Source organism: Panulirus ornatus, chromosome 43 (genome assembly GCF_036320965.1).
Source record: "Panulirus ornatus isolate Po-2019 chromosome 43, ASM3632096v1, whole genome shotgun sequence".
Classification (NCBI taxonomy): Eukaryota; Metazoa; Arthropoda; class Malacostraca; order Decapoda; family Palinuridae; genus Panulirus; species Panulirus ornatus.
The window spans coordinates 23,343,915-23,370,596 of NC_092266.1; the positions used below are offsets into that span (position 1 = coordinate 23,343,915).

Below are 26,682 nucleotides of genomic sequence, written 5' to 3' on the forward strand. Positions count from 1 at the left end.
TCTTTGTGTATTTTTTTCAGGGAGAAGTGGAAGAAAGTGATCTTGAGGCTGTTTGGTCAGACGTGGACTTCTCATTTAGTGGTCAGTAGCATACTGCCATCCGTACGATTCATCGTGTGGTTAACAGCCATATTAGTAGTGAGTGACACACTGCTGCCTACTCTGCAGAGCATACCTCTGCTCTGTAAAGTTACCATATTACCACAATACACTTTCTGATCATGATTTAGTTGATCAGAATCACTGTATTCAGAAAAGAGGTAATGAAATATCATGTGCTTGTTTTATATTCAGGCACTGCACTTGTGTGTTTGAGTAATCATGTTTGTATATGTGATTGATTCATTCTGTTAAAAGTGTGGTGCTTGGAATAATGGTTTGCAGTAACTAAAGTAATATGTATATAGTTTCTTCTGTCAAAAATATTTTATTTCTAAATTTGATATTAGTTCATAATACTAAATTAGTATAGTATGTCATTGATGTGCTGCTGATGTTTGCTTGCAAGGTGCATTTTTTATATAATACTGTGGTAATTTTGTTTTGAAAAACTGATATATTTGTAAGATATTTTATCCCAGGGTCTAGAGGAAAAAGTATACTTCCTATATATATCTCCTTGTTTTATAAAGTGATTAAGAAGGATGGGAGCAGGGAGCTGAAAACTCTCTCTTGTCTAATCACTTTCTAAAAGTAGAACACCAAGGAGTTTAAAAGTAGAACACCAAGGAGTTTCAATCAAAGGCTTGGTTCCTGATGCTACCTCACTAAATCAGAAAAGGCGAGCACAGAAAAACTTGGTATATCAAGATTAGCCGAGCTTAGAATCACAGTACAGTATTACATTTTATAGATTATATGTTGCTTGTGTTCATCTTACCTTCTACAATATTTTAAATTTCAGGAAGAGTTTTGTAACCAAAAGTTTTACATCTGCTTGCATGAGGTTACAGCCTTGAGGGAAAGGTCACCTTTGGCAAGGTTGTATCTTTATCTATAGATATGTAAATGAGATCAGTGTTGTGGGGATACGTATCACTCCAAAGGAGTCTGTCATTACCTTACTATTGATTGTAGCACAGCCTTAATGCTGCAGGAGTCCTGTGAAAAGGGTCCTGGGATTATGTATGAAATTAACTAATTGTTATTGTGAACTTCCATTTATCCATAACTCATGAAATTAACTAATTGTTATTGTGAACTTCCATTTATCCGTAACTCAGAAAACACACAAAAAAAAATTAAAAGTTTCCCTGTACGGATAAAACCCGAAGCAATTGCATCGTGAGTCCCCCATATATATAAAACCCCATCACTTCAGTGATCTGGGTAGAGGATGCTCAGTTTTATTCAATATAAAATTTTTGAATAATTAATGAATGAATACTTTCTGCAGAATCTCAAAATGGGATAGCAACAGGATGATCTTTCTTTCCTCTCCCTCCACATTCTTTAAACATAACATAAATTGGGATATGTTCTACACTCTTTCCCAAACTCATTTTCTTATTAATAGTTTTGTTATAAATATATTTTTGAATCACTTTTGAACTTGGAATTATGGTGATACATAATTGGTTTTCATCCATTATACCCACAGTTCCTATGAACACTTTCCAGATTTTTTGTAGTAAATTGTTTTAACAAAACTAAAATTGTTGTACATAAAATCATGCATAACATTACTGCACTTATACAACATCACCATACACAACATTTGCCATAGGCTTTTTTTTTTCAATAAATACATTAACACATAATTCCTTTTGTAAATATACAATAAGATATTCAACTTTTTAAATTACTTATGATTGCAAACATTATTATGTTTGCCTGGTGTTCATCTGTCCATGCATCTCAGTCTAATGTAAATAAACAATGTGGCATGTTTGATCTCTTGCGCGCTTTTCTACTTGTTAAGGGTCGATGTAAAACTGTCGATAGTTAGGGAGTATAAATTTACTTATAATAATAATAATAATAATAATAATAATAAGGATAATAATAACAATCTTTTCATGTATTTAAGTGAAACATAGAATAGCAAATGTTATAAAATGTGTTTGGAGGTATTTCCCGGAAACTTATTTCTATGCTATAACTTTGTGTACCTTAGCTTTTTCTTCTGTTGTTTTTTCTGTCTCTGGGTATCATTGTCTTTATATTACTATATTCCCTTTTGTGTAGCATCATTTCTGTAATTATTTGATTAAGGTCTGGTAGAAATGACTTTTGTAATGCTTCTATTAAGGACTTCATTCCTGTTTGTGTTCTCTGATACAGTATACTCTTTACATTTTCTAATTCTATTTTGCGTTGAAAATGAAATTATTCTCCATAAATTCATGTTATTTCTGTTAATTTCATTATCGTCTGAGATACTTATTTTGAATACTTCAGTATCTGTGATTAGTGCTATGTCATTCATTAATGTTGAATTGTAATTGTCATTATCACTTGTTGGTTTATGTTTAATCTAAATCAAGTTAAATGTTTCACATATGGACAATAATACGCCTAACTGGTCTCATATACCCGCTAATATCTTTTAATCATGTTTGAATTTAAAGTTGCATCCAACTCTTTTCCTTCTATGAAATTAAAATTGATGTCACCTGACCATATTATTGTTGTGTCTGGTATGTCTATATTCTTCAGTATTTTGTTAAGTTTTGTAAATACTGCATATAAGTCTGCTATTTTTTTATTGAATTGTCTGTAAGTTTCAGTGTTAGTTGCGTCCAGGGCTAGAAAGTTTATGCTAATGTTTCATATTTCTTATGTGATTATATATGATTCAGCTCTAGCTTCTGATTGTTGAGAAATTGCCACATCACCTAGCCTAATTTTATTTCTATTGGTCCCATTAGTCTCATATCCTTTGAAACTCGCTTTGCTTATGATTTTTTTCAGTCACTCAAGTTTCATTTCACCTTTCTCCCCCCAACATCCCCTTGTATGCTCACTAAGATATTTTATCTTCATTCTGGAATTGTCCATGATTAAGCTGTGTTCATTCATATATAATATTTTTCATGGAAAAGCCCTTTTGTTCTCATTAATTTTCTTTTCTAAGCCTGTTTGTGATAGTCATTGTCATTTGAACACTCTTGATGTATATCTTACGGTTTTGTAATTTTCTTGTTAGTTCCATGATCATCTCTGCTAATAGGAAAGAGACAATAGGATCTATTAGAGAGGAGTAAGGAGAGAAATGAATTGTGACTGGGAACAGAGAGCATGAGAGGGGGAGACAGGAATTTAAGGTGGGAAATATATAGACAGAAAGGGGGCAAATGATGGGAAGGAAGACTTGATTAGACACGGGATAAATGAGAAAAGAGGTGTTAGAGATGTACTTTTTTTAAGGGAGGGAAGTGATTATATGGGAAAGGTGTTGAATTCATTGGACACAAGTTCTGCATTTTCCCCAGAAAAAATTGCAAAATGGAGGTGCGGCTAATGACAGAAATTGTCACAAAAATTCTTCCATCACTATCTCACCAGAGTCATTAATTTAAACCCTATCTGCAGGTGGATTAGAGTATACACAACACTTCATTTTGCATTTAAGGCAACCTAAATATGAAAGTTGAATGCATCCATCAGATACATTATGCTGGTTCTGGTCATATTTTATGTACTTTTACCTATTCATGTTTGTAAATTACTCCCCTGCCATAGTGAATGACTACATTAGGCTCCTCCAGACAGTCATGACTTATTATTCTGTCTTTCATACTTATTAGCTGTTTCCCCACATTAACAAGGTAGTGCCTAAAACAGATGAAGAAAAGGCCTCACTTGCTTGCTTCCATTTGTGATAAAATAGATGCATTTGATTTGTAATTTAGAATGGAAGCAGAAGGTTGTGCCTGGGGATTGGGTGACATCTTTTACCGTTTCTTTATCCAAAGGAAAAGGTACTACTGATGTTTTTAGTAATTATAAGGGAATATATGTTAAGTATACTAGGAAAAGTGTCTGCATGTGTTGAATGATGGAGTGATGGCAGACTGAATATGCAGAGTAAGTAAGGAGCAAGAGGGTTTTCGGGAAAGGTAGGGGATGTGTAATCAGATTTTTGTGGTGAAAATGATGGGAAAAGTATCTAGTGAAAGGTAAAAGAGAGTATGACAGAGTTGAGTAGAATGCTTATGGGATATGTTAAAAACACATGATGTAGGGGCTCAAGTGTTGGATGGCAAGTCTTCTACAGAGCAGCAAATGCATGTGTAAGTGTGAATGATGAGCAAAAGTTTTGGTGTTCATATGGGTTTGAGGCAGGGCTGTGTGATGTCCTTGTGGCTTTTTAACGTGATAAGAGGCGAGAGCAAAACTAGGGAAACGGGGTGCAAAGATTGAGTGTAGTGGTGAGGTATGATGGCTTGTTACAGAATTGTTTGTGGACAATAGTGGTGTTTGTTGAGAATGAAAAGGAGTTGCAGAAGGTTGCAAGTTTGTTCTATGATGTGTGTGAATGTATATGACCAAAGATAAATTATAACGAGAGAAAAAACAAAGCACCAAGAAAAGGAGAGGGGGAAAGAAATGAGAATGGGGGGGAAAAAAATGGTGCGAGTTGGAGCCATAGGAAATAGAAAGTACGAAAGAATGATTTCTAACAAAAGGAATACAGGCAGGAAGAAAAAGGGAAAGTGATGAGGGGGAAAATAACAAAGGGAAGGAGAGAAAGATGGTGGACATTGGTAACAGAGAGAAGGGGGAGAAAAGGGAAAACTGGGACAGAAAGAAGGAAGGCTGACACTTAAATGATAGGAAAAAGGAAGATAAAATGGGAATAGTTACCTGCTGAAGACCAGAAAATGAAATTATGGGGAAGGGAAGACAAGTTGAAAATAATAGATTTTGAGTACAGTGTGGTGGTGTAAAGTGTGACATCATAAAACTTTGTTTTAATATAAACACAATTTGTCAATTACAATATGGAAAAAGTTTTACAAGGCAATTGTTAAAACTCATTTTGGGGAATGTCACATCATTATGTAAATATTTTGTCATATCAGTCAATAAACAGTACCTCATTAGATGTATTTCTTACCTAGACAAAGTTATTACCATCATTCAGGTTCACATATATCTATGAAAACTGTTGGGCGTAAGACAATTTACCTCAGACTGACTGCATTTATTTGGTGTCCCCGGTGGAGCAACTACAGACCCATCACCAACCCGCTTAGCGCACAGAAGATGCAAGGAGCTCACAGTGGTTCAACTAAACACAGGCAGTGCCATTCTCACAGTATCATACACAAATGGCACAATACCTAGATGGCCTCATACTAAGTGGCACCATACTTACATTGCACCATAATCAGGCAGTGCCATACACATGTAATATGAAAAAAAAAAAACTTGCAATATATAAAAAAAAAAAATTACATTTTGCAAAACCCAAGACATTTACATTTGTTGAAACAAATACTCGTTTCCAAGTATTTGTGTACAGTAACTGAATATACCACTAATAATGTGTATGTCAACATGTTGGAAACTCAACTGTCAAGAGACCTGTGCATGTCATTGGAAACTACTCAAAGTGAGTCTGGAGTTCTGATTTATAGACAGGAAAGCTGTATTACCACCCTCTTCACTTCTGGGAACCTCATTTAATTGGTCATTTCTTGAAATATAGTGTACTATAACATGAGATACTTATTAAAAATTGATATTTTTGATTTTTGTTCTCAAAAATTGCTTCTGATGAAAAACTATGCCACCATATTTCAAGATATCTAATCTATGAATGTGTAGAACAGATACAATACCATTTGGTTTCCCTTCATAATGAGCAGTGAAGCAGAGCAAATTCTTCAGAATTCATTACAATATCGGTTAGTTAGACAATGCTCATGATTATTTGGCAATTGTTTACACGACTTCTTTTGTTAGACAAAGATTTAGAAGTGCATTGCAAGGATATCCACAGAAAGGGTTAGCAAAAGTGAAATATACATCTGTACACTGCTGGGCTGGGGGAACAAGGAGACACAATGCACATGTAAACCAGTGTCTAAGTAAACAATGAGAAAGTGTGTTTGTTATACTATAAACTAACAAAACCTTAATGTTATTTTAATAGCTGCCCATGGGCTGTCATAAGTTAAAAACGTTAAATGAAAACTCTATGCTAAATGACAGTAAAAGCATGATGCCATTTTGATGCAACAAGAGTAAAGCCTCTGCTATGTCACTTAGAATTTAGCTTTCACATTTGGTATAAAAAGCTACATTATAAAATGCTAGTGTCATGCTCAAATAAAAAAATAAAACAAATAACCAATAACAAAAATGTATACCATGTAACTAAATGAAGAGTAATAATACACTGCACCGATTTTTAAAAATCCGTAAAGTAAGCAATAACTTTCATTGCTACTCGTTGATGTGAGAAACCTGTATCACAATGTTTGTCAGACCGCTTCCCTAAAATGGAGTCAATTCACCTGTGCTGTAAAATACTGCTTGCATCAAATTATCAAATGGAAATGTTTCCTAAACAGTTTATATGTGACATATGGATACTTTTTTATACAAATAAAGAAATGCCTGAATGGACATGCCTTTTACTTTGCCATTAATTCATCATCAGTAACTGGTCAATAATGAAGACTCTGGAGACGCTGTATGATTAGTTAACATCACAATGGAAAAAAGAAAATACTTCTGTGAAGCACATAAGGTGCTTCCTGTTTCTTCCACTCAGGTCAGTTTTGGTTTTGTACCTTTTATCAGTGAGTTTTTCAATATAACAAAAAATGTTACTACGTATAATTTGACTTTTGTGTTTCCTCAGTGCTGTTTTATATGCAAGCACATGGCTTATGGCACTAAACTATAGCTACACTATAGTAAGGATGAGGACATTATGAATTTACTCAACTGGTTATGAAAATAATAATGAACAAGATACACATTCACAAATAATTAGGATGTATGAATCAGTAACTTTAAGAACTGTTTGCAAGTGGAATAACTCTGAATCCTCAAGACAAATTCTGTTGATGTGTATCACAGGAACTACATATTTTCATGTTATTCACTTCCAATTATGTCGAGGATGAATATACATACTATTGTACCAGATTCCTTTCATAGTGCCCGCATCCCTCCTGAATTATTTAATTTAAGGACTGCTAGCAATTGCATCACAATTTAGCATGCACTGTACTGTTCTAAAACTATCTTGATCTGAAACACTGTGTTAGATGTACCACTTGCAGACAACTTGACATTTGTGCAAAGTATTTTCCTTCTGTTTTTAATAATAGAGGTATTTGGAAAATCGTAATGTGTCTGCTGGATACTGTATCATTAACAATCAATCTTTAACAGTTGCTCACGGTCCATAAAATGGGGAAACGGTCTGGTTTCAGGTTATAAGAAACTATTGTAAACCAACACTTATTGCTTATACGACGTATTCAAGACACTTGCAAATATTGCATTATAAGTCACTTCTGCCGCAGTATTCCTTATGCTATACATTAAGTATACATTAAAGTCATTCCTCTAGGACAGACCTACAAGTAAAAGAAATGGACGGATGTCTGATAAGTAAGAAGAGAGGGGAGACCTTGAGCAAGGAACAGGGACCCCAATTTCAAAACAATGCTTGAACTGATTAATCTAGTGAGCCTGTTGGGTGATTCCTTTGGCAATGACTGGCTACATGTATTATACATTATTCAAGCAATGTCTTCTGGTTATGGGTCAAGAGCTTGAGTATTGAATATAACCCAGATAAAGCAGTGAAAAATATGGCTATGGCTTTATTAATGCACATTCTGCATATTTATTATGTTAAAACTTTTTTCTATACAAGAAAAGCTTGACATGAAAAATTCCCAATATATGTTTTCAGATCAATGTTTTGTCTGCAAAAAATTAATGGTAATCCTGTTAGGAAAATGAGCCACTAAAAAATATGATTTACATTTGATTAAGAACACACTTTTCACTGTCTTTCTGAGTTTAACATCCCCATCCTTTAACAACTTGTTTCCCCTCATCCTCTCTGACACATACTTCACAACCAGTTAGTAAACTTCAGCAGAAACTCAATTCAGACTTCAAATACACTGGCTGGTTAAGTGTACATTTTACAAATGGAAGCAATTACCAATGTATTTTAGTATTTTTCCTATACTGTGAGTTATCAGTAAAGCTAGATATTTATTACGCACAGTTTTATCCTCTCTGAAAGATGTTTTCTACCGGAGCACCATTTAATTTTTTAACATAGGCCATTCATTATTATTTATGTTATGGAATTGTTTATATACACTAACAAAACCATGACATCACTTACTTTATGCCTACACAATAAAATCTTTACGATGAACAGTAATCTTCAGTTACACCACTGTAAATTTGAAAATATAACTTTCTCATTTCTGTAACTTCATATTTTCATTAACTCACAAATATTCAGTATATTCACTTCCACAAATATCAATCGTCTTCTCCAACTTATTTACAGTTAGAGTCGATATAGTATGTAGATTTGGCCTTCTTCCTCATTATCCTTAAAGTCTTGTATCATCAACTGGTTTGAAGGTAATTCCTATATTAGGTTAAGTTAATTGGAAATTTCTTTCATAGAGTTCAGAGCACTTGGAAGATCTTCCAACATACTTTAAGCATTCGGTCAAGCCAACATTCTAAGAGGAGTGGCTATAAGCAGTGTTAGTATAAGGACTGGAGTATATGGATGAGCCAGTGGTAGAGTCTTCCTTCCTTCTACGCCGGCGAGATATGAGTATAAGAATAGAGGCAATGACTGCAACCATCAAAATGAGACCAGCAATGGCAATGCCAATGGCAAAGGTTTTTGGGGAAAGGCAGAAGGTATTGGGGTCTTCTACTATCTCCTCCTTGATAGGTTTAAGTGTGTCGGAGGCACCTTCAGGGTCTGGAAGCTATGAGAAGGAAGATAATATTAGTTTGTGAATATAAATTTGGTCAATTAAAAATCATCTAACATTTGGTGATATTACCTGCAATTGAATTTAAAAGGAGTAATCAACGTTACTAAATTTTCATGTTCAAAAGCATAAAAATATAGTATATGCTGTTTACATCTTTGTGTGCAGAAATACCAGTATTACTTAGGTACCTACAATAATCTGAAAATGAAAGGGGGAATCATAAAATACAGAGTTTATCTTCGGAATGAAGATCTTAAATTGGTACTTACATCATCATCTTCATTTACATAAAGACCAGTGAAAACTTCAATAGTCAGGTTTTCATCAACCTCTGCCTCAACCTCCTTCAGGTCACCATTACCATCAACTTCAGCCACATCCCTACGGCGACGTCGTAGTACATTCTCGCCCTCAACACATACAGGCGGCTGTAGGAAAGATCATGTAAGTAGACATGTACAAGACATAAAAAAGAAATTAAAATGCCCAAAAAAATCAGTAAATATCAAGAAGAAACAGAGGGGATGAAATAGTATATAAAAATATTTAAATACATATAAGAATATGTATCCTTTTAACTGATCACAAGGAAGCCTAACATGGTCTTTGCAAGTGAGAAATGTGTTGAAGCCCATCATGCATAAAATACTGCTAAGGGGGGAAAATTAACCATCATTAATCTAAATCAGTCTTTTAACAATAAGTTCTGACTAGTGACTGCAGCAAGGCAAATAAAATTGTGATATTCCAACGTCACTAAGCTAGTGACCACTGTTTTTCTGTGAAGTTCTAATAAGAAAGTTTTCCTTGATAATGGTCACATTTTCTGTTTCCATCACTAAAGTGAGAAATGATGTGAAACACTAACATACAAAAATTCATTTGAAAACTGAGGACAGAGGAGAAGGAATCCCTCACATTCTTGTTGACACTGGAATGGTTCTCTTTAAAAAGGAGGAACTGAGGGAACACCCAGGAAAAACAGAGAACACAGAAAATACTCTAAAGACTGAACAAAAGGAAAGAAAGGTTAAGAGGTGGGGCTCCTTTTATGTAAAACCCCCAACTCATATGCAAATTGTCAAAAATAGGACACACACTTTCTTTTTTTCTGTGATACATCCATGTAAAGATCAGTCCATCAGCTGTTATTTTTTCAATAAAAATGGCAGCAAAGATATATGGTACCATCATTTTCAATTCGTAACTTAATTCTTCCAATCTGCCAAAAAAATTTTTACAATCCTGAATTACAAAAACAAAAGAGCACAAATTGTGTGAATAAATCAATAATGAAAATATTTAATGCTAAAGCTTTACCTGGAGTCTAAGAGTCAAAATTAAAATTTGTGCAGTGATGACCATTTAAATTTTTTGTCAAAACATAGAGAATGACTCACCACATCATCGCAGCCTCCAGCATTCTTAATGCAGAGTTTAACATTACACTGGTAGTACACAGATGACGTATAAGGAAACTTGTGAGCCTGGAAGCTGACAGCAGCTGTCGTTTTGGTGGAAGAGTACTCAAATTCACCCAGGATCTCATAGTCCACGGGGCATCTGATGGTAACCAAATGAGAGATGATTGAACAAAAATCATACATGTATTAAATTAATATAAATTCAACTTAAAAATCACCAGAAAAGTCAGCCCATAGTAAGACCCTTATGCAAAAACTCAGCATGACATCCTGAGTGGCCTTTTCCATTGATATGTGGTAAACATCTGACCTTAAGTAAAATGGGTGGGATACACTTACATTGACAATCCTTTTATTTTACCAAGATGAAAATTATACGAAATCTAGTCCACCATACAACAGAGGCATGATTAAAATATGATGAGGGGTGTGGTTCATAATATTTCTTGTATGTGGCACTGGATGGATACATCTCTCTCTCTCTTGCTCTATTATATATATATATATATATATATATATATATATATATATATATATATATATATATATATTCTTTTTTCATACTATTCGCCATTTCCCGCGTTTGCGAGGTAGAGTTAAGAACAGAGGACTGGGCCTTAGAGAGAAAATCCTCACCGTGCCCCCCCCTCTGTCCCTTCTTTCGGAAAATTAAAAAAAAACAAGAGGGGAGGATTTCCAACCACCCGCTCCCTCCCCTTTTAGTCGCCTTCTACGACACGCAGGGAATACGTGGGAAGTATTCTTTCTCCCCTATCCCCAGGGATATATATATATATATATATATATATATATATATATATATATATATATATATATATTTTTTTCGTACTATTCGCCATTTCCCGCAGTAGCAAGGTAGCGTTAGGAACAGAGGACTGGGCCTTTGAGGGAATACCCTCACCTGGCCCCCTTCTCTGTTCCTTCTTTTGGAAAATTAAAAAAAAACGAGAAGGGAGGATTTCCAGCCACCCGCTCCTTCCCCTTTTAGTCGCCTTCTACAACACGCAGGGAATACGTGGGAAGTATTCTTTCTCCCCTATCCTATATATATATATATATATATATATATATATATATATATATATATATATATATATTTTTTTTCTTTTTTGCTTTGTCGCTGTCTCCCGCGTTTGCGAGGTAGCGCAAGGAAACAGACGAAAGAAATGGCCCAACCCACCCCCATACACATGTATATACATACGTCCACACACGCAAATATACATACCTACACAGCTTTCCATGGTTTACCCCAGACGCTTCACATGCCTTGATTCAATCCACTGACAGCATGTCAACCCCGGTATACCACATCGCTCCAATTCACTCTATTCCTTGCCCTCCTTTCACCCTCCTGCATGTTCAGGCCCCGATCACACAAAATCTTTTTCACTCCATCTTTCCACCTCCAATTTGGTCTCCCTCTTCTCCTCGTTCCCTCCACCTCCGACACATATATCCTCTTGGTCAATCTTTCCTCACTCATTCTCTCCATGTGACCAAACCATTTCAAAACACCCTCCTCTGCTCTCTCAACCACGCTCTTTTTATTTCCACACATCTCTCTTACCCTTACGTTACTTACTCGATCAAACCACCTCACACCACACATTGTCCTCAAACATCTCATTTCCAGCACATCCATCCTCCTGCGCACAACTCTATCCATAGTCCACGCCTCGCACCCATACAACATTGTTGGAACCACTATTCCTTCAAACATACCCACTTTTGCTTTCCGAGATAATGTTCTCGACTTCCACACATTCTTCAAGGCTCCCAGATATATATATATATATATATATATATATATATATATATATATATATATATCCCTGGGGATAGGGAAGAAAAAATACTTCCCACGTACTCTTTGTGTGTTGTAAAAGGCGACTAAAAGGGGAAGGAGTGGGGGCTGGAAATCCTCCCCCCCCCAGTTATTATTTTTCCAAAAGAAGACTACTACATTTTCAAACATACCATCTTTGCCCTAACAGAAATTGACCTGTTCTTCTACACACTCCTGGATGCACCCAAGGGTCCCCTTCTTCTTCCTGTGACTTATCTCAGTTTCCATGACTCCAACCAATGCCATGTCCAGATTCAGACCCACTCATCCTCCTTCCTTTCAATTCAACAACACGCTTTACTCTTCTTGTAAAAGCTCCTTATTACATTTAGTAACTCCATTTACTTGACAAATTTGTATCACCTTCCACACGGCTTGTCTGTCACCCAGTCATATGCTTTCTCCAAATACATAAATATTGCATACAATTCTCTCTCTCTCAAGTACTTCTCACGCACATTCCTCATTGCAAATATTTTTCCATGTATCTTCAACCTCTCGTGAAGCCACAATGTTCCTCCCAAATCAAATGCTGTATGCATGCATCAATTTTTCAATCACCAATCCTCCACACACCATACTAAGTATACTCAACAGATTTGTAACACAGAAAACAGGGCATTCAATTTTAACTCCTTTGCCTTTATATATGGAGACTATACATGCATTCCGCTAACCTGCAGGCACCTTACTTTGGGCCATACAGAATTTCCTGACCAACCAATCTCCATCACTGTTGCCCCCTTTCTTAAGACACTTAACTGCAGTCCTATCCACTCCCGTATGACTTACTCTGCATGCCAATTCATCTGCTCTTTAACATCTTACACATCTTCACATTTCCTCAATCATTCCCAATTGCTCTCTTGTTCTCACATTATTTACCTACTTCAAGAACATTTTCTTTCTCATGATATTCACCAATACTCTCTCTACCTATCTTTTACAGCTCCTGTGCCTTTCGCTTGACCTCATGCCCTTTTCTTGTGTACTCTCCAAAATCACTCACATTACTTCCTTACTGTTAGTTCCCATACAACTTTCTCTTCTCTTTAAATAGCAACTTGCCTTCCTGATCTTCTGAACTTACCACTCATTACCCTTTCTAATGCATCCACATTCCTTTTTTGTATACCAGGCTTCATCTACACATGTAAACACACTGCTTCTCTGAATACCTCTTACTCCTCTCCATTCCCCTTGTTTCATCTACTTTTAACTCAGGACATTGTTCTCACAATTCTTCTTGGTATTTCTTCACACAGGCCTCTTTTCCAAGCTCACTTATTTTTGCCACTCCTTTTACATATGTCATTCCCTCTTTCCCTAAAACTACCGTAAACTTTCATTCTCATCTCTACCTAAAAATGACGAGACATTCCACCTACTACCCTTCTCAGTACCTTCATATCCAACATCCTTTCTTTTGTGTGCCTACCTAGTTGCCCATACAGTAATACAATAAATCCCACTCACCTAAGTATGCTTATATATGCATAATTTTTAAACCAAGTACTTGCTGTTACCATTCCTCTTTCAGGACACAATTTGAAAGCTCTTCCCATTCTCATTGACAATGGGGGCCTCTTCCCCACAATTTTACCCAGCACCAAAATTTAATCCCTAGTCTCAGAACTGCCAAAATTGTATATTCACACATACACAAATGTGCATATAATCTTATCCACCAGGACAACTTACCCATCTCCATTGATAAGCATCTGTTCTCCCCAGCCAAGACCATCCCTTACGAGACAGTCTGTGACCTTCATACCATATATTTCCTGATCGTCAAGGCTGATAACCAGGGTAAGAGGGTCACCAATGCGCACATTCTCTGCCACTGTTTTGTCTGTAGCTGATCCCGCAAAGATCCGCATGTAACAGCCTGGCATTGGAGCTGTGGCCGTGAGGGGCGTCGTTCCAATAAAGCTGTATTTGAAAAAGAGATTTTGATGAGAAAATGTCAGGTTAATGTAGGAGGTGGTTAATTAGGAAAGAGAAATGGTTTAGTAGAATGCTATGTTTCTGAACATCAGAGAATGTGTTTATTCTATGTGCAATTGCAAACAGTTACAAATAAAATCCATTACCATATAAAAGGAAAGATATAAACAAAGTGCAACCCACACCATATTCAGCAAATATTGTTTGAAAGATCATGCAAATATGCAGGCAAGCACTGCCTTACAACATGTCTTTTAAGCTTCACTATTCTGTATTTAATGCCTATCCAAACATAACACTACAATGTGTATGTGCAAAACACAACTATTCACAAGCACTGTAGTTCCCAAAATACCAACGACAAGATCTAAATGTTCTTCACTAGGATCTCATTTTTTGCTAGTCAGATTTTGATTAAGATATTATTTACATGCATAAATATTACTTTTGCCACACCCCTTTGAAATACAGTATGTTGACTGATATGCCATACAATGAAACTAGAGAAAATTTTGAATATGGTGCAATTTTTACATACAGTCTGCAGATTTTACAATGACAGGAGTTAAAAGCTGAATCTGTTACTAAAAACCTCTCCACATTCTGAGCACACATGTAATAAGCATGCGGCTATGGCATTGGGAATGCTCTGTGCATCCAGTCTCTCACAAACACTTGTTGCTTATGGCTGTTAGTTACAAGCAACAGATGAAGAAGGGAATTTCTCTCATAACCACAATGAGACTTCTTACAAATATTTCATTACTTTTCACACTTGATTGCTGTTTCCCGCAATAATGGGGTAGCATCAGAAACAAAGAAGGTATTCTACAGTTTCAATTATACTGGTAACACTGTAGGTATGAGAGTTGAACCCCTCTTCCCTTTTGGCAACAATTCACACTGATTAATAAATCAAAATATATTCCATCCTTACAAAAGCTTGCTTGGTGCTTATAACACTGCTTATGGGACCTTACCTGGCTTTATGTCCTTAACTGATCCTTGTGACCCAGCATGAACCATAAAAAGCTAGCTAGGGGCTTACTTAGTCTATAACATCTCTTTTTCTAAGACCTGCCTGACCATGGAAAACTTTTTATGACCTTGGCCGCAGATTGGACCCATCCTTTCTAAGTCCTTGTAAATCTACCTGACACATGAATCTATGATCCACCATTGCTTATGCAGAAGAATCAGACGGTTCAACATGAAACTTTTCTTGATCCTTAGTAACGTTACTGGACCCAAGCAGCCCTAGTGAATCCTGAATAATTTTTAAGCAACCATTAGTCACTTGGTTCTTGTACTTCTGATTCCTATTACCTTGTGTGACCCCCTAACATTAAATTTTGAAACATCCTCTAGTCCCGTTCAACTCACTATATATTTGTAACTCTTACTTGCTTTACTCATGTTCCTTCATGATCTATAAACTTGATGAACACCTAATACCTGGCTTGCAGAGGCAAGTGACCTGCCTTGACCAGTGATACTAAGAAGCCACTCACCTGGAACCATTGGGCGCCTTCCATTCCACATCCGTAACGAAGTCACCGCTGTGGCAAGAACAGTTGCTTAGTACACCCACACCTCATAGTGTGTTAGGGCACCAAGAATAAATCTTTTTGTTAAGTTTCTAAATACAAGAGATTTACATGTAAACCGGAATTCAACAACCCAATTTAGTGCATGGATCTGGACCTTAGAGTCAGGTAGATATACGTCAAATAACTTATCTGTAAGTCTCTTGCAATGTATCATTGTTATACACCTTTTCCTTAGTACAACTGTGTAATTACATTTCTACAACCCATCATATTTGATTTAGTAAGTTGTGAGTAAACGATTAAAACAAAAACAACAAGAAATTAATGTACAATTTGAATGTTACTTTCTGCTTCCTTGTTAAACTGACATTCATTTGTGAGACATGGCTATAATGTAAATGGAACCCCTGATGTCAACTGCTTAAAAAATTTTCACTCACATCATATTTGTAAAACAAGATGAAATGATGACTGCTGGTTATTTCCTAATAATACATGATTAATTTTAAAATCATAACGGAAAATTCACAACAGGCTTTGATTCTGAGTATTTTATACTCCTGAACGGTGTAGGTGATATTTACATGCAAACAGTTAGTGCTATGATTAACTTCCTCCCTAGCCTTTAAAATGTGATTCCTGCTATGTATGCATGAGCACTCCCAGTTGGGAGGAAACCTTACAATAGTTGCAGTCCTAATTTTTCTAATTTCCTTTATGGACTAATGCATGTGCAGAAGCATTATTTCACCCCAAAAATCTACTAAGCAAGCCAATAAATGGAAAAGAATGTTACCCAGAGATAACCATGGTGACAATGTTCTGTATTCACTCCAACCTAGATCACTTCCTATGCCTCATTAAAATGCACACAACTAATATCATATGTGGTTCAGATGACAAAAAAGGCCAACTATCATGAGCACATACATCAAGAGGCTACGAAGAGTGATTCTGAATGTATGTAATATTAAACAAAGACTCAACCTTTACACACAGGAATGATCAAGAGTAGGGGTCACTGGAAAAACATCCAGTGGTGCCAAAGTTCAAATGTCTATGTAGTAGTGTTTAAATAGCTCATATGCTTTTTTGTGTTTATCAAATATTATAAAAAAATATCTGCCGTCTCTGAAAAATGACCTCTAGAAAACAGCCATCCCAAATGAGGTTGACTATAGGTATAATGAATAGAATGAAAAAAAATCTAAAATCCAACAAGTTCCTAAGTCCATGGTCCAGTGCATGAAAGCTTGCAGTCAACTATGAGTTTAAGTGTCTAATAGAATGTTTTAGTAAATGTTTAATTTGTTACACAAGCCCAGGACCCCATCTAAAATTTTAATTCCTCTTCACCTCATCCTTACCTGTTACCACTTCCATTATCAGCCCACTTCAGTAATGCTCCCATTTGTTCTCTTGTTTTCTTCACAGCATTAACCACATTCCAAAGCATTTTCTTATTCTCCTTGAAGTTTGCTGATACTTTCTCATTCCAACTCTCATTTACCTTTTATTTTCAGCTCCTGCATCTTCCTCTCAACCAATTGCTCCTTTCTTTGGTATATCTCCCTATCACATGCACTTTTTCCCTGCAGGTCACATGCATAGAACTCTCCTCTCTTTCACTATTATATATATATCATAGGGGTGATGCCAGGCTCTGTTTGCAAGAGGTTATAAGTGAAAAGTCACCTCTGGTGAGGTTGTTTTATTGGGTGTACAGTCTTGTCAAAGAACGTCACTCCAAATTTTACAACCCCCTGCTACTGAAAGTATCACAGCCTTGGACTGCAGGAACCTTTGGTAAGGTCCTAGGTAATACATGATTCTTTCAGTGAGATTTGGCCTGAGGTAATTATATATAATAAACAAATACATATATCAGAGGTCACTGGATGGGGTTACATCACCTTTAGTGAAGGTGTATCGTCATCAATTGATGAAGAGAGTACATTCTCTTTGAGGAACTTTTGCTTTAAAGGAGTCCACAATTTCTCAGCTCCTGTGTGGAGGGAGTGCAGCCTTGAAGTTGCAAGAACCTTATAATAGGGATCCTGGGGTTGTATAATTGATTACATTTACTTCTTTTTTCTTGCTGCTATGGATATAATCTGGACAGTATATATGTATATCCCTAGTCTAAACATACACAAATCTATCATGAAAAAGTTATTGCATCATCCATCATTTCTGAACACAGGGGTAAAACTACAAAGGTCCAATACAGTATATCATCTTACAGGATATAATGAGATGTTAAAAGATATTTTTTTTTTTTTTTTTTTTTTTTTATACTTTGTCGCTGTCTCCCGCGTTTGCGAGGTAGCGCAAGGAAACAGACGAAAGAAATGGCCCAACCCCCCCCCCCCCCCCATACACATGTACATATACACGTCCACACACGCAAATATACATACCTACACAGCTTTCCATGGTTTACCCCAGACGCTTCACATGCCTTGCTTCAATCCACTGACAGCACGTCAACCCCTGTATACCACATGACTCCAATTCACTCTATTTCTTGCCCTCCTTTCACCCTCCTGCATGTTCAGGCCCCGATCACACAAAATCTTTTTCACTCCATCTTTCCACCTCCAATTTGGTCTCCCTCTTCTCCTCGTTCCCTCCACCTCCGACACATATATCCTCTTGGTCAATCTCTCCTCACTCATTCTCTCCATGTGCCCAAACCATTTCAAAACACCCTCTTCTGCTCTCTCAACCACGCTCTTTTTATTTCCACACATCTCTCTTACCCTTACGTTACTTACTCGATCAAACCACCTCACACCACACATTGTCCTCAAACATCTCATTTCCAGCACATCCATCCTCCTGCGCACATCTCCATCCATAGCCCACGCCTCGCAACCATACAACATTGTTGGAACCACTATTCCCTCAAACATACCCATTTTTGCTTTCCGAGATAATGTTCTCGACTTCCACACATTTTTCAAGGCTCCCAAAATTTTCGCCCCCTCCCCCACCCTATGATCCACTTCCGCTTCCATGGTTCCATCCGCTGACAGATCCACTCCCAGATATCTAAAACACTTCACTTCCTCCAGTTTTTCTCCATTCAAACTCACCTCCCAATTGACTTGACCCTCACCCCTACTGTACCTAATAACCTTGCTCTTATTCACATTTACTCTCAACTTTCTTCTTCCACACACTTTACCAAACTCAGTCACCAGCTTCTGCAGTTTCTCACATGAATCAGCCACCAGCGCTGTATCATCAGCGAACAACAACTGACTCACTTCCCAAGCTCTCTCATCCCCAACAGACTTCATACTTGCCCCTCTTTCCAGGACTCTTGCATTTACCTCCCTTTCAACCCCATCCATAAACAAATTAAACAACCATGGAGACATCACACACCCCTGCCGCAAACCTACATTCACTGAGAACCAATCACTTTCCTCTCTTCCTACACGTACACATGCCTTACATCCTCGATAAAAACTTTTCACTGCTTCTAACAACTTGCCTCCCACACCATATATTCTTAATACCTTCCACAGAGCATCTCTATCAACTCTATCATATGCCTTCTCCAGATAAAAGATATGAAATACTTAAATGATGAGTTGCAGTTAGTTGGAGTGAGATATCTTGTACTTCTAATGTAGAATATCTCAAATCAATATGAGCAACTGCATGTCTAAATACAAGAAAGTTATTTGCAAATTATATGTTTTCATTACATACATTATTCCATGCTCTTACTTATGTAACAACATGGAATAATATATGCTTAAGTGAAAGCTGCCCATTTTTGCAGAGATGACAACTGTCCATTTTCTACAAAGGGCACCAATGATGCTTATACAGTGGTCACATAGGAATAGATGAAAAAAAAATTACAGTGCCTACTAATGCAGTGCAATTTGTCATTGTCAGTCATGCAGTGTCTAAACCATTTACAAATCAACATACAATATTTTACAAGGTAAAAGCTTTTTTAATATACTGGTCGCATGTTACTGTGTTATAAAAACATACACCATGGGTAACATAGAAAAAAATAGTTGTTCCAAATAATGCAGATATCTGGCTTAAAAGATGCCGGTGAAGTAAGTGGTCTCACTGAACCTACTAAGTAGGTGGATAATAATGGTTATGATTGATCTCAGTGTATGGCCATGATAAAACTTCATCAAATGGTTCCTCACCTCCAAATATCTGCATTAACATGCCTATTATTGTTATATTTTTGTGCTAAATGTGGTATGCAAAAGGGAAAGCTTTCATATGAAATTTAAACATATGATATTCAAGTTGCATGCACTGTGCATATGAAGTGGGTTAGAAGCAAAGGTGATACCAACTGATTATTGCCCACTTTCCTGACTATCATGTGTACCATAGCTGGTGATGATAAAGGGCTGGTGCTTGGTAAATACTTGAGACACAAAGAATGACCAATGGCATCCCTCAGGCTATGGTTGTATCTACCCAACTCACTTTACACAAATATCCACCTTATAATATTACTTATAATATTACATAAAAGAATTCTTTTCAGTAAATAAAAGTATCATTTGAGATCTGTTTCTTCCACGACAAAAACATGGCACTGACTTTACCGTTTTTTTTTCTTAATGGTAATATTCTTGTAACATTGCATGAAGGAATTGCGTTCAATATATATATGTGTACGTATACAGGTAACATTTCCCTTTATCACAATCAAGTTACTGACTTCAAGTAAGGATTTTTCCCTCTATACTGACAATCGATACAAGAAATAGCATTCCTGTTTGTATGTAGACACACCAAGGAAATTGTCAGGTGCATTCACAATAACTAACCCCCATAGACAATTGCCATCCAGCCATTCATTTTCTTGCCAAGGTAGAAACTGTTGGCTGCTCGAGTGATGTATTTTGGGAAAATGATTCACTTTATTTATCATAGTTTGTCGCTGTCTCCCACGTTAGCGAGGTAGCGCAAGGAAACAGACGAAAGGATACATACATGTCCACACACGCACATATACATACCTATACATTTCAATGTATACATATATATACATACACAGACATATACATATATACACATGTACATAATTCATACTTGCTGCCTTTATTCATTTTGGGAAAATACTACATAATATTTTATCTACAACACAAAAAGGCTAGTCTGCAAAAGCTAACAGATGGGACCCAGAGGTGTATTTGAATCAATTTTCAGCCATTTTTAAAACCTTTTTAAAGGTTTCTATATTCATTCTTGTAAGCTCTTTCACATCTCTTGACATAACATTACAGAGTTCCTCCAATCTTTTTGCCTGGCTCGTGTAGATTTTTGCTTCATGCCTATTTGATACAGTCTAGGGGATGCTTGGAGATTTAGTTACTTTCTCCCATGCCATTCTTTTTTTATTCCTAGTGCTCTCTTTTAACATGAAAGAAACAGACTGATATGAGAGAGAGAGAGAGAGAGAGAGAGAGAGAGAGAGAGAGAGAGAGAGAGAGAGAGAGAGAGAGAGAGAGAGAGAGACTAAATCTACTGGATCAAACAGACGACAGTCTTTATCAATGGATATCTATCAGTCTGTAAGGGCTTACAACAAGTGTAAATGCTGTAGCAATATCAAAATATCAAAAGTAATAATATGACCAAGTTTCTACACAATAACTCAGGGGTCTATGCAGAAAGGCAGTGAGTGACAAGTCTTACATGTTTCCATGATGTAATCTTTTATTTAGACTAGCTTACTTTATACTTACTGGAAAGCAGAACATCTTATCATAAATCCACAGAAAAATCTAAACCCATGTGGACAGCCAATGATGACTGTGACACTACAGACTGCTGCCTCAAGCCATACTCTGTACAAACACGTACCACAAAATTCAACCAGTTTGCCTTAGTATTTGTGCAGCCAACTGCATATTATGCGCTTGTTAATATAGGATCTGGATACTATGACAAATGAGAAGCAGTATTTTGACCATCAGGCTTTGAAGAAAATTTTGTACATATGTGCAGCACAATCTTAATAGTTGTTCAGATCTAACTAATGAGCAGAAAACAACAGTTGGACTTAATGACTAAATGAGAAGTAATCTAATTTGTGTGCTAATGGTGGGAGTTTAAAATCTACAGTACATAGCACAAAAGAGATGCAAGTTCCCAAACTCCATCCGAGAAACTTTAGAACAAAAATATGAAATTCATCTGAAGCATAATTCTATTTCCAGTGTATACTTGAACATATCAGACAAGCTAAATTAGAAAAAACATTAATAAAATTTTCATATAAAAGTTTTCATAATTATTCTGTGATAATGAATTTCACCTGATATATCATGTATTCAGAGCAATGAGTAAGAACTCTAGCATTCCTGATAGCCTTGCCCAATTTGAGGTGTTAAGTAGACTATAGTCACTACATGTGAAGGGAGAACCTTACTCCTCGTCAGCTACCTCTCAGCACTGACAGTACACTCAGCACACTCAGTACGACAGTTTTTATGCATATGAATATTACATCCATCAATCTTAATGACTTATTCATGCATATATTAAATAAATGGCATTTTGTTTTTATTTATGATTATAAAGGCAGATGTGCGAAGAGTAGGTTCTCTTTAAAATCTTAAAAAAAGGATTAGTGGTAGCCATGACTTTGCTTACTACGGTTAGTTCTGTTAATCTAACTACATTAACATCTACTGCAGGGTCTACTAACTATTGTTTAGTCACTAAAATGGATATCTAGTAAAGGGTCCATTCTCTGAGGTGCATTTTTCACTAGACTAAATTGTAGTGCACTTAAGAACCTGTGATGCAAACCATAACCCTAACAATATGAAACAATTCTTTAAAAAAGCCCTGTATGTGGATTAAATTTTACAGTTATAACTAAGTGTATTACATTTCCTGAAAACAAAAAAATCCTATCATAAGAATCTATACAGAAAAATGCCCTCCTCTTACAAAACAATTTACAAGAAATTGGTTAGCAAATTCACGTAATCATAAACAAAATATTCATAATTGTGGATACAGTGTACAAAATGTTTCAAGATATGACTGTTGTAATGTGTTCTTTTTTGCAGTTGTGTAAGCTGACTCATCTCTGTTATTCATACTGTTTCTGCCTATACTTCTCCGATGGATGTTTCCGGTCTTCTTATACTTCCTAAATTCTATTTGTATTTTTTCCCCGATGGATGTTTCCAGTCTTCTCATACTTCCTAAATTCTATTTGTATTTCTTATTATCTAATTCCTATCATTCAGGCACTTTAAATTTGTTGCATTCCTTTCCATGGAAGTCAATTGCTCATTTTGACAATCTTTTTCAGTCCCCTGTCCAATCATCAACACATTTTTTCTACCCTATCCCATCTGTATGTCTTCTTCTTCTCTATCACCAATCTTTAAGCCTCTCCCTAGTCTACTTAAGATATCAAAACCCTTTTCTTATTTTTCTGCTTCATCCATTTATATTTTCTACCTTAAGATACCCTCCAGACTTGATTTAATTTCTTTCTTGGCTAGTTTTTGTTCACTTATTTCATTTTTCCTTTTACCCCTCCTACAGTAACTTTTCCTGACCTTCATCCTTATTTCAGTGCCTACCATTTCATATCCTCCACTTTATAGTCACTTTCTTTTGACATTGTTTCTGAATTTCACTTAAAATCTTGCTTGTCTTTCTAATCTTACACTCTTCTCTTACAGCCCCTGCTGCTCATCCAATCTGATATTCTAAACCTCACACCCACTTAACTCTTTATTCCGTATCCTCTCTTATTCTTGCTCTCTGCAGCTTTGTAATAGCTTCCTTATCCACCTCTTGTCATACATAACTAACTATACAATACTGTTGCACTTCCTTCCGGAACCCTGTATCTAAAGTTTCATATTTCAAACTCTCTCTTCCCCACATCTTCTTGCTCCATTTAGGAGGGGTTAGCTTTGAGTGTTCCACCCAATGGCTACACTTAACAGTTGCTACACTGTCCTTTCACATGTTCCAAGAGGGGTCCTCTAACGAGTATGAAAATAAAAACATCAGAAAGATGTAGAAAATCAGTATGACAAACGGTAAATACTTTAAGGAGTACGGACATGAAAAAGAAAAGTGCAGAGATGAGGTACAAATATGGAAAGGTTAAGCCATATAAGAAGGAAAGATACAAGAAGGGAAGTACCTACTTACCACCAACAAGTACCTACAATAAGATTTTGTCAAAAGGCAGGGCTAATAGCAAGTAGAATCATGTTCTGTTTGATGAATAATGATATTTTTCTCAGCAGCCACATACATTCCTTTGTCATCAATCGTGGTTTTATTGGGAACTGACTTCCATATATCCAGTCTTTTTTCTAATATTTTGCATGTGTTCTATACATGCTTTTTATATCAAGGCAATAGTGAACATTTTTGAAACTTTTTTGCTGGACTCTCATATAGTTTTGTTTGGAATCACCCTAGTACATTTGAAGGTATTACCGCATACCAAATAACTTTCTTCCTTATGGATACATTTTTTCTGATGCCTTCAATTTCCTACCATGCACATATCATGCATCTTTCTCTCCTATGCTGCACAGTTTTTCTTTCAACCACTCACGACAGTTCATACATTTCATGTTCAGATGCTCTATCTTAACTTGCTTATTTCCAATTGTTTGACTGATGATCGTACGATATACAAGTTTCTAATTCTGCCTTTATGTATACGTCAAAGATTTTCATCATTTGCTTTCCGTCATCGTGAAACTTCTCATAACCAGACTAATTATCATTTGGCTTTATAATCATGTAAAAGTTATCAATATCGCTCCAACTCATATTTGACTTGATAACAGAATCTTATCGATGTGTTCCTTGTATCAAAGAGATAGTAGATAAATACACACACACACACACACACACACATATATATATATATATATATATATATATATATATATATATATATATATATATAGAGAGAGAGAGAGAGAGAGAGAGAGAGAGAGAGAGAGAGAGAGAGAGAGAGAAGCATCAGTAGGAGTGTCCCGTTAGTGTGGGAGGGGACACTCATCATATTCTCTTCCTCACTTCCTGGGTTATTTCATGCCTGGTTGAGGGTTTGCTGGCTCGAGCCTGCTCACTTAGACGTGCTTAGTAACCATCTACTCACTTCTGTATCAGTGTGTATGCCTTGATGTGTTTTTATTTTCCCCGGTCAACCATCCGTGTATGGCTGAGTTACCTTCAAGAAGGGAGTCTAGTTATGATTGTTTCTCCGTGTGCCGACAACTGATGTCTCAAATTTACTCCTTTGTATCAATCTTTCCTTATCATACGAATTAATGTAATTATGTGTTTGAGCTCCGTCAGTCTACGTGGCAAGAAGGGCATATTAAGTTCAGTGAACAGTCACCAGTGAAACCAGAGAAGAACAGCACGGAACACTGCACGGATCTGGGCTACTTTTGTTAATCTGTCTTTGTTAGTAAGGCAGCGGTATCATCAACCTTGTACCGTAATTAGATTTCCTCCATAACTGTACATTAAACGTTGCTGCTGCTAAAAGTGGTGTGTGTGTGTGTGTGTGTGTGTGGTTTGGTGGGGGGCGAGGTACCTGACGTTGAAGCTGTTGGTGACCGTCTTCTCCTGCGTCTGGTATTTGCAGCGGATGTGGTAGCCGCGGCCCTGGTTCGTCACCAGCTTCCTGTGAGGCTGCACCACGATCGTGTTGAAGTACTCGATGCCGTCCACCTGTAGGCAAGACATGACGTTCAATGCTGAACTCATCATCATGAGGACAGAGACAACCAAGTGATAAAAAACAAAACACTAATGGTATGGTTATTTGGTAGGTCACTTCGGTTAAAAGAACAATATACATAAAATACTATAAGCTAACAGTAATGGAGAGCAATGCTGACAAAGTGGCCAGTCTCCCTTGTCTCTTCTTTTTCCCTTTCACAGCCCGGTCCTGATGCGAACTCTTGTCCGTGACTGGAGCCTCCAACGGAAAAAAAGAGCGCTATGTGATGACTGTGATGACATCTTGATTTTGAAATGTCATCAAGCTAAACTCGTGTGTGTGTTTGTGTGTGTTCCTGGACTTCTGCAAATGGTAACACCGCTAGCGAAAGTCACGTATGACAAGGATGCACTGCGTCATCATCAGCAGACGAAAAGATACAACGTCGTTGAAGTCTTGTCCGCCCTAAAGGTGCCCAATTTGCACAGATCAAGCGCGCAGCTCAGCCTACAGAAGTCCTGTTAAAAAGGTCCCATGACTGCGTATAACAATAATGATGATGATGATGATGATAATAATTCAATTGTTCAACCGATGGTACTCCATTACAAAAAGCGCCTGGAAAAATAGTGACGCAATGCCATTTATTCTTAAGTCTATAATTCCATTTCAAATTGTATAATAGTTTATGGCTAAATTCATATTACCAGTGAAAGCAAAACGCTTCATGGCGTTTTCTACAAACACTAGAAAACAATTTCCTTGGCTGAGGAGAAAATGTACCAAACAATTCCTTCCGCTGATGTTTCCGGCATACGTAGAGTGGCTATCCTCAGATTATAATATCGAGAACACTTAAGATTATGGGTGCACAAAGTACTCAGAGAGAGAGAGAGAGAGAGAGAGAGAGAGAGAGAGAGAGAGAGAGAGAGAGAGAGAGAGAGAGAGAGAGAGAGAGATTGTCCTGAAGAAAAGGTGGAAAGGTTGGTGTAGACTGTAGTGGAAACGAGAAAAGTCAGAGAGCATGCAACAGATTGCGGGATGAGAGATAACGCCGCCAAGTCGAACCAAGGGCAGGAGGTCGAAGGAGAAAGTGAATGATGGTAGCAGGAGAGGAGTTGTTACTGTGGCATTATACTTCTCTCGCAATGTTGTAGTTCTGGGAGGTCCTGGTGAGATGCTGGGTTCTTTTCTTGTAACTCTTACC

At 36.8% G+C, this 26,682-nt stretch overlaps 2 protein-coding genes across 5 annotated transcripts in view; one reads left to right on the forward strand and one right to left on the reverse strand.

Moving 5' to 3' along the window:
* Positions 1–5,048, forward strand: part of APC7 (anaphase-promoting complex subunit 7) — a 28,017-nt gene extending 22,969 nt beyond the window's left edge. Inside the window, exon 12 of the mRNA XM_071687268.1 lies at positions 21–5,048. Coding sequence (XP_071543369.1) covers positions 21–89 — 69 coding nt within the window. The 3' untranslated portion in view covers positions 90–5,048. The remainder of the gene's footprint in view (positions 1–20) is intronic.
* An 86-nt stretch (positions 5,049–5,134) lies between these two features.
* The window catches only part of LOC139762411 (cuticlin-1-like), a 173,341-nt gene continuing 151,793 nt past the window's right edge, over positions 5,135–26,682 (reverse strand). For 2 of the 4 annotated variants that reach the window (XM_071687270.1, XM_071687269.1), the window contains exons 5-10: positions 25,347–25,483; positions 15,704–15,751; positions 13,947–14,177; positions 10,352–10,514; positions 9,221–9,379; positions 5,135–8,942 (exon numbers count right to left, since the gene is read on the reverse strand). In XM_071687270.1, coding sequence (XP_071543371.1) covers positions 8,685–8,942; positions 9,221–9,379; positions 10,352–10,514; positions 13,947–14,177; positions 15,704–15,751; positions 25,347–25,483 — 996 coding nt within the window. In that variant the 3' untranslated portion in view covers positions 5,135–8,684. The remainder of the gene's footprint in view (positions 8,943–9,220; positions 9,380–10,351; positions 10,515–13,946; positions 14,178–15,703; positions 15,752–25,346; positions 25,484–26,682) is intronic. The other 2 variants (XM_071687272.1, XM_071687271.1) reach the window with 1 other exon arrangement.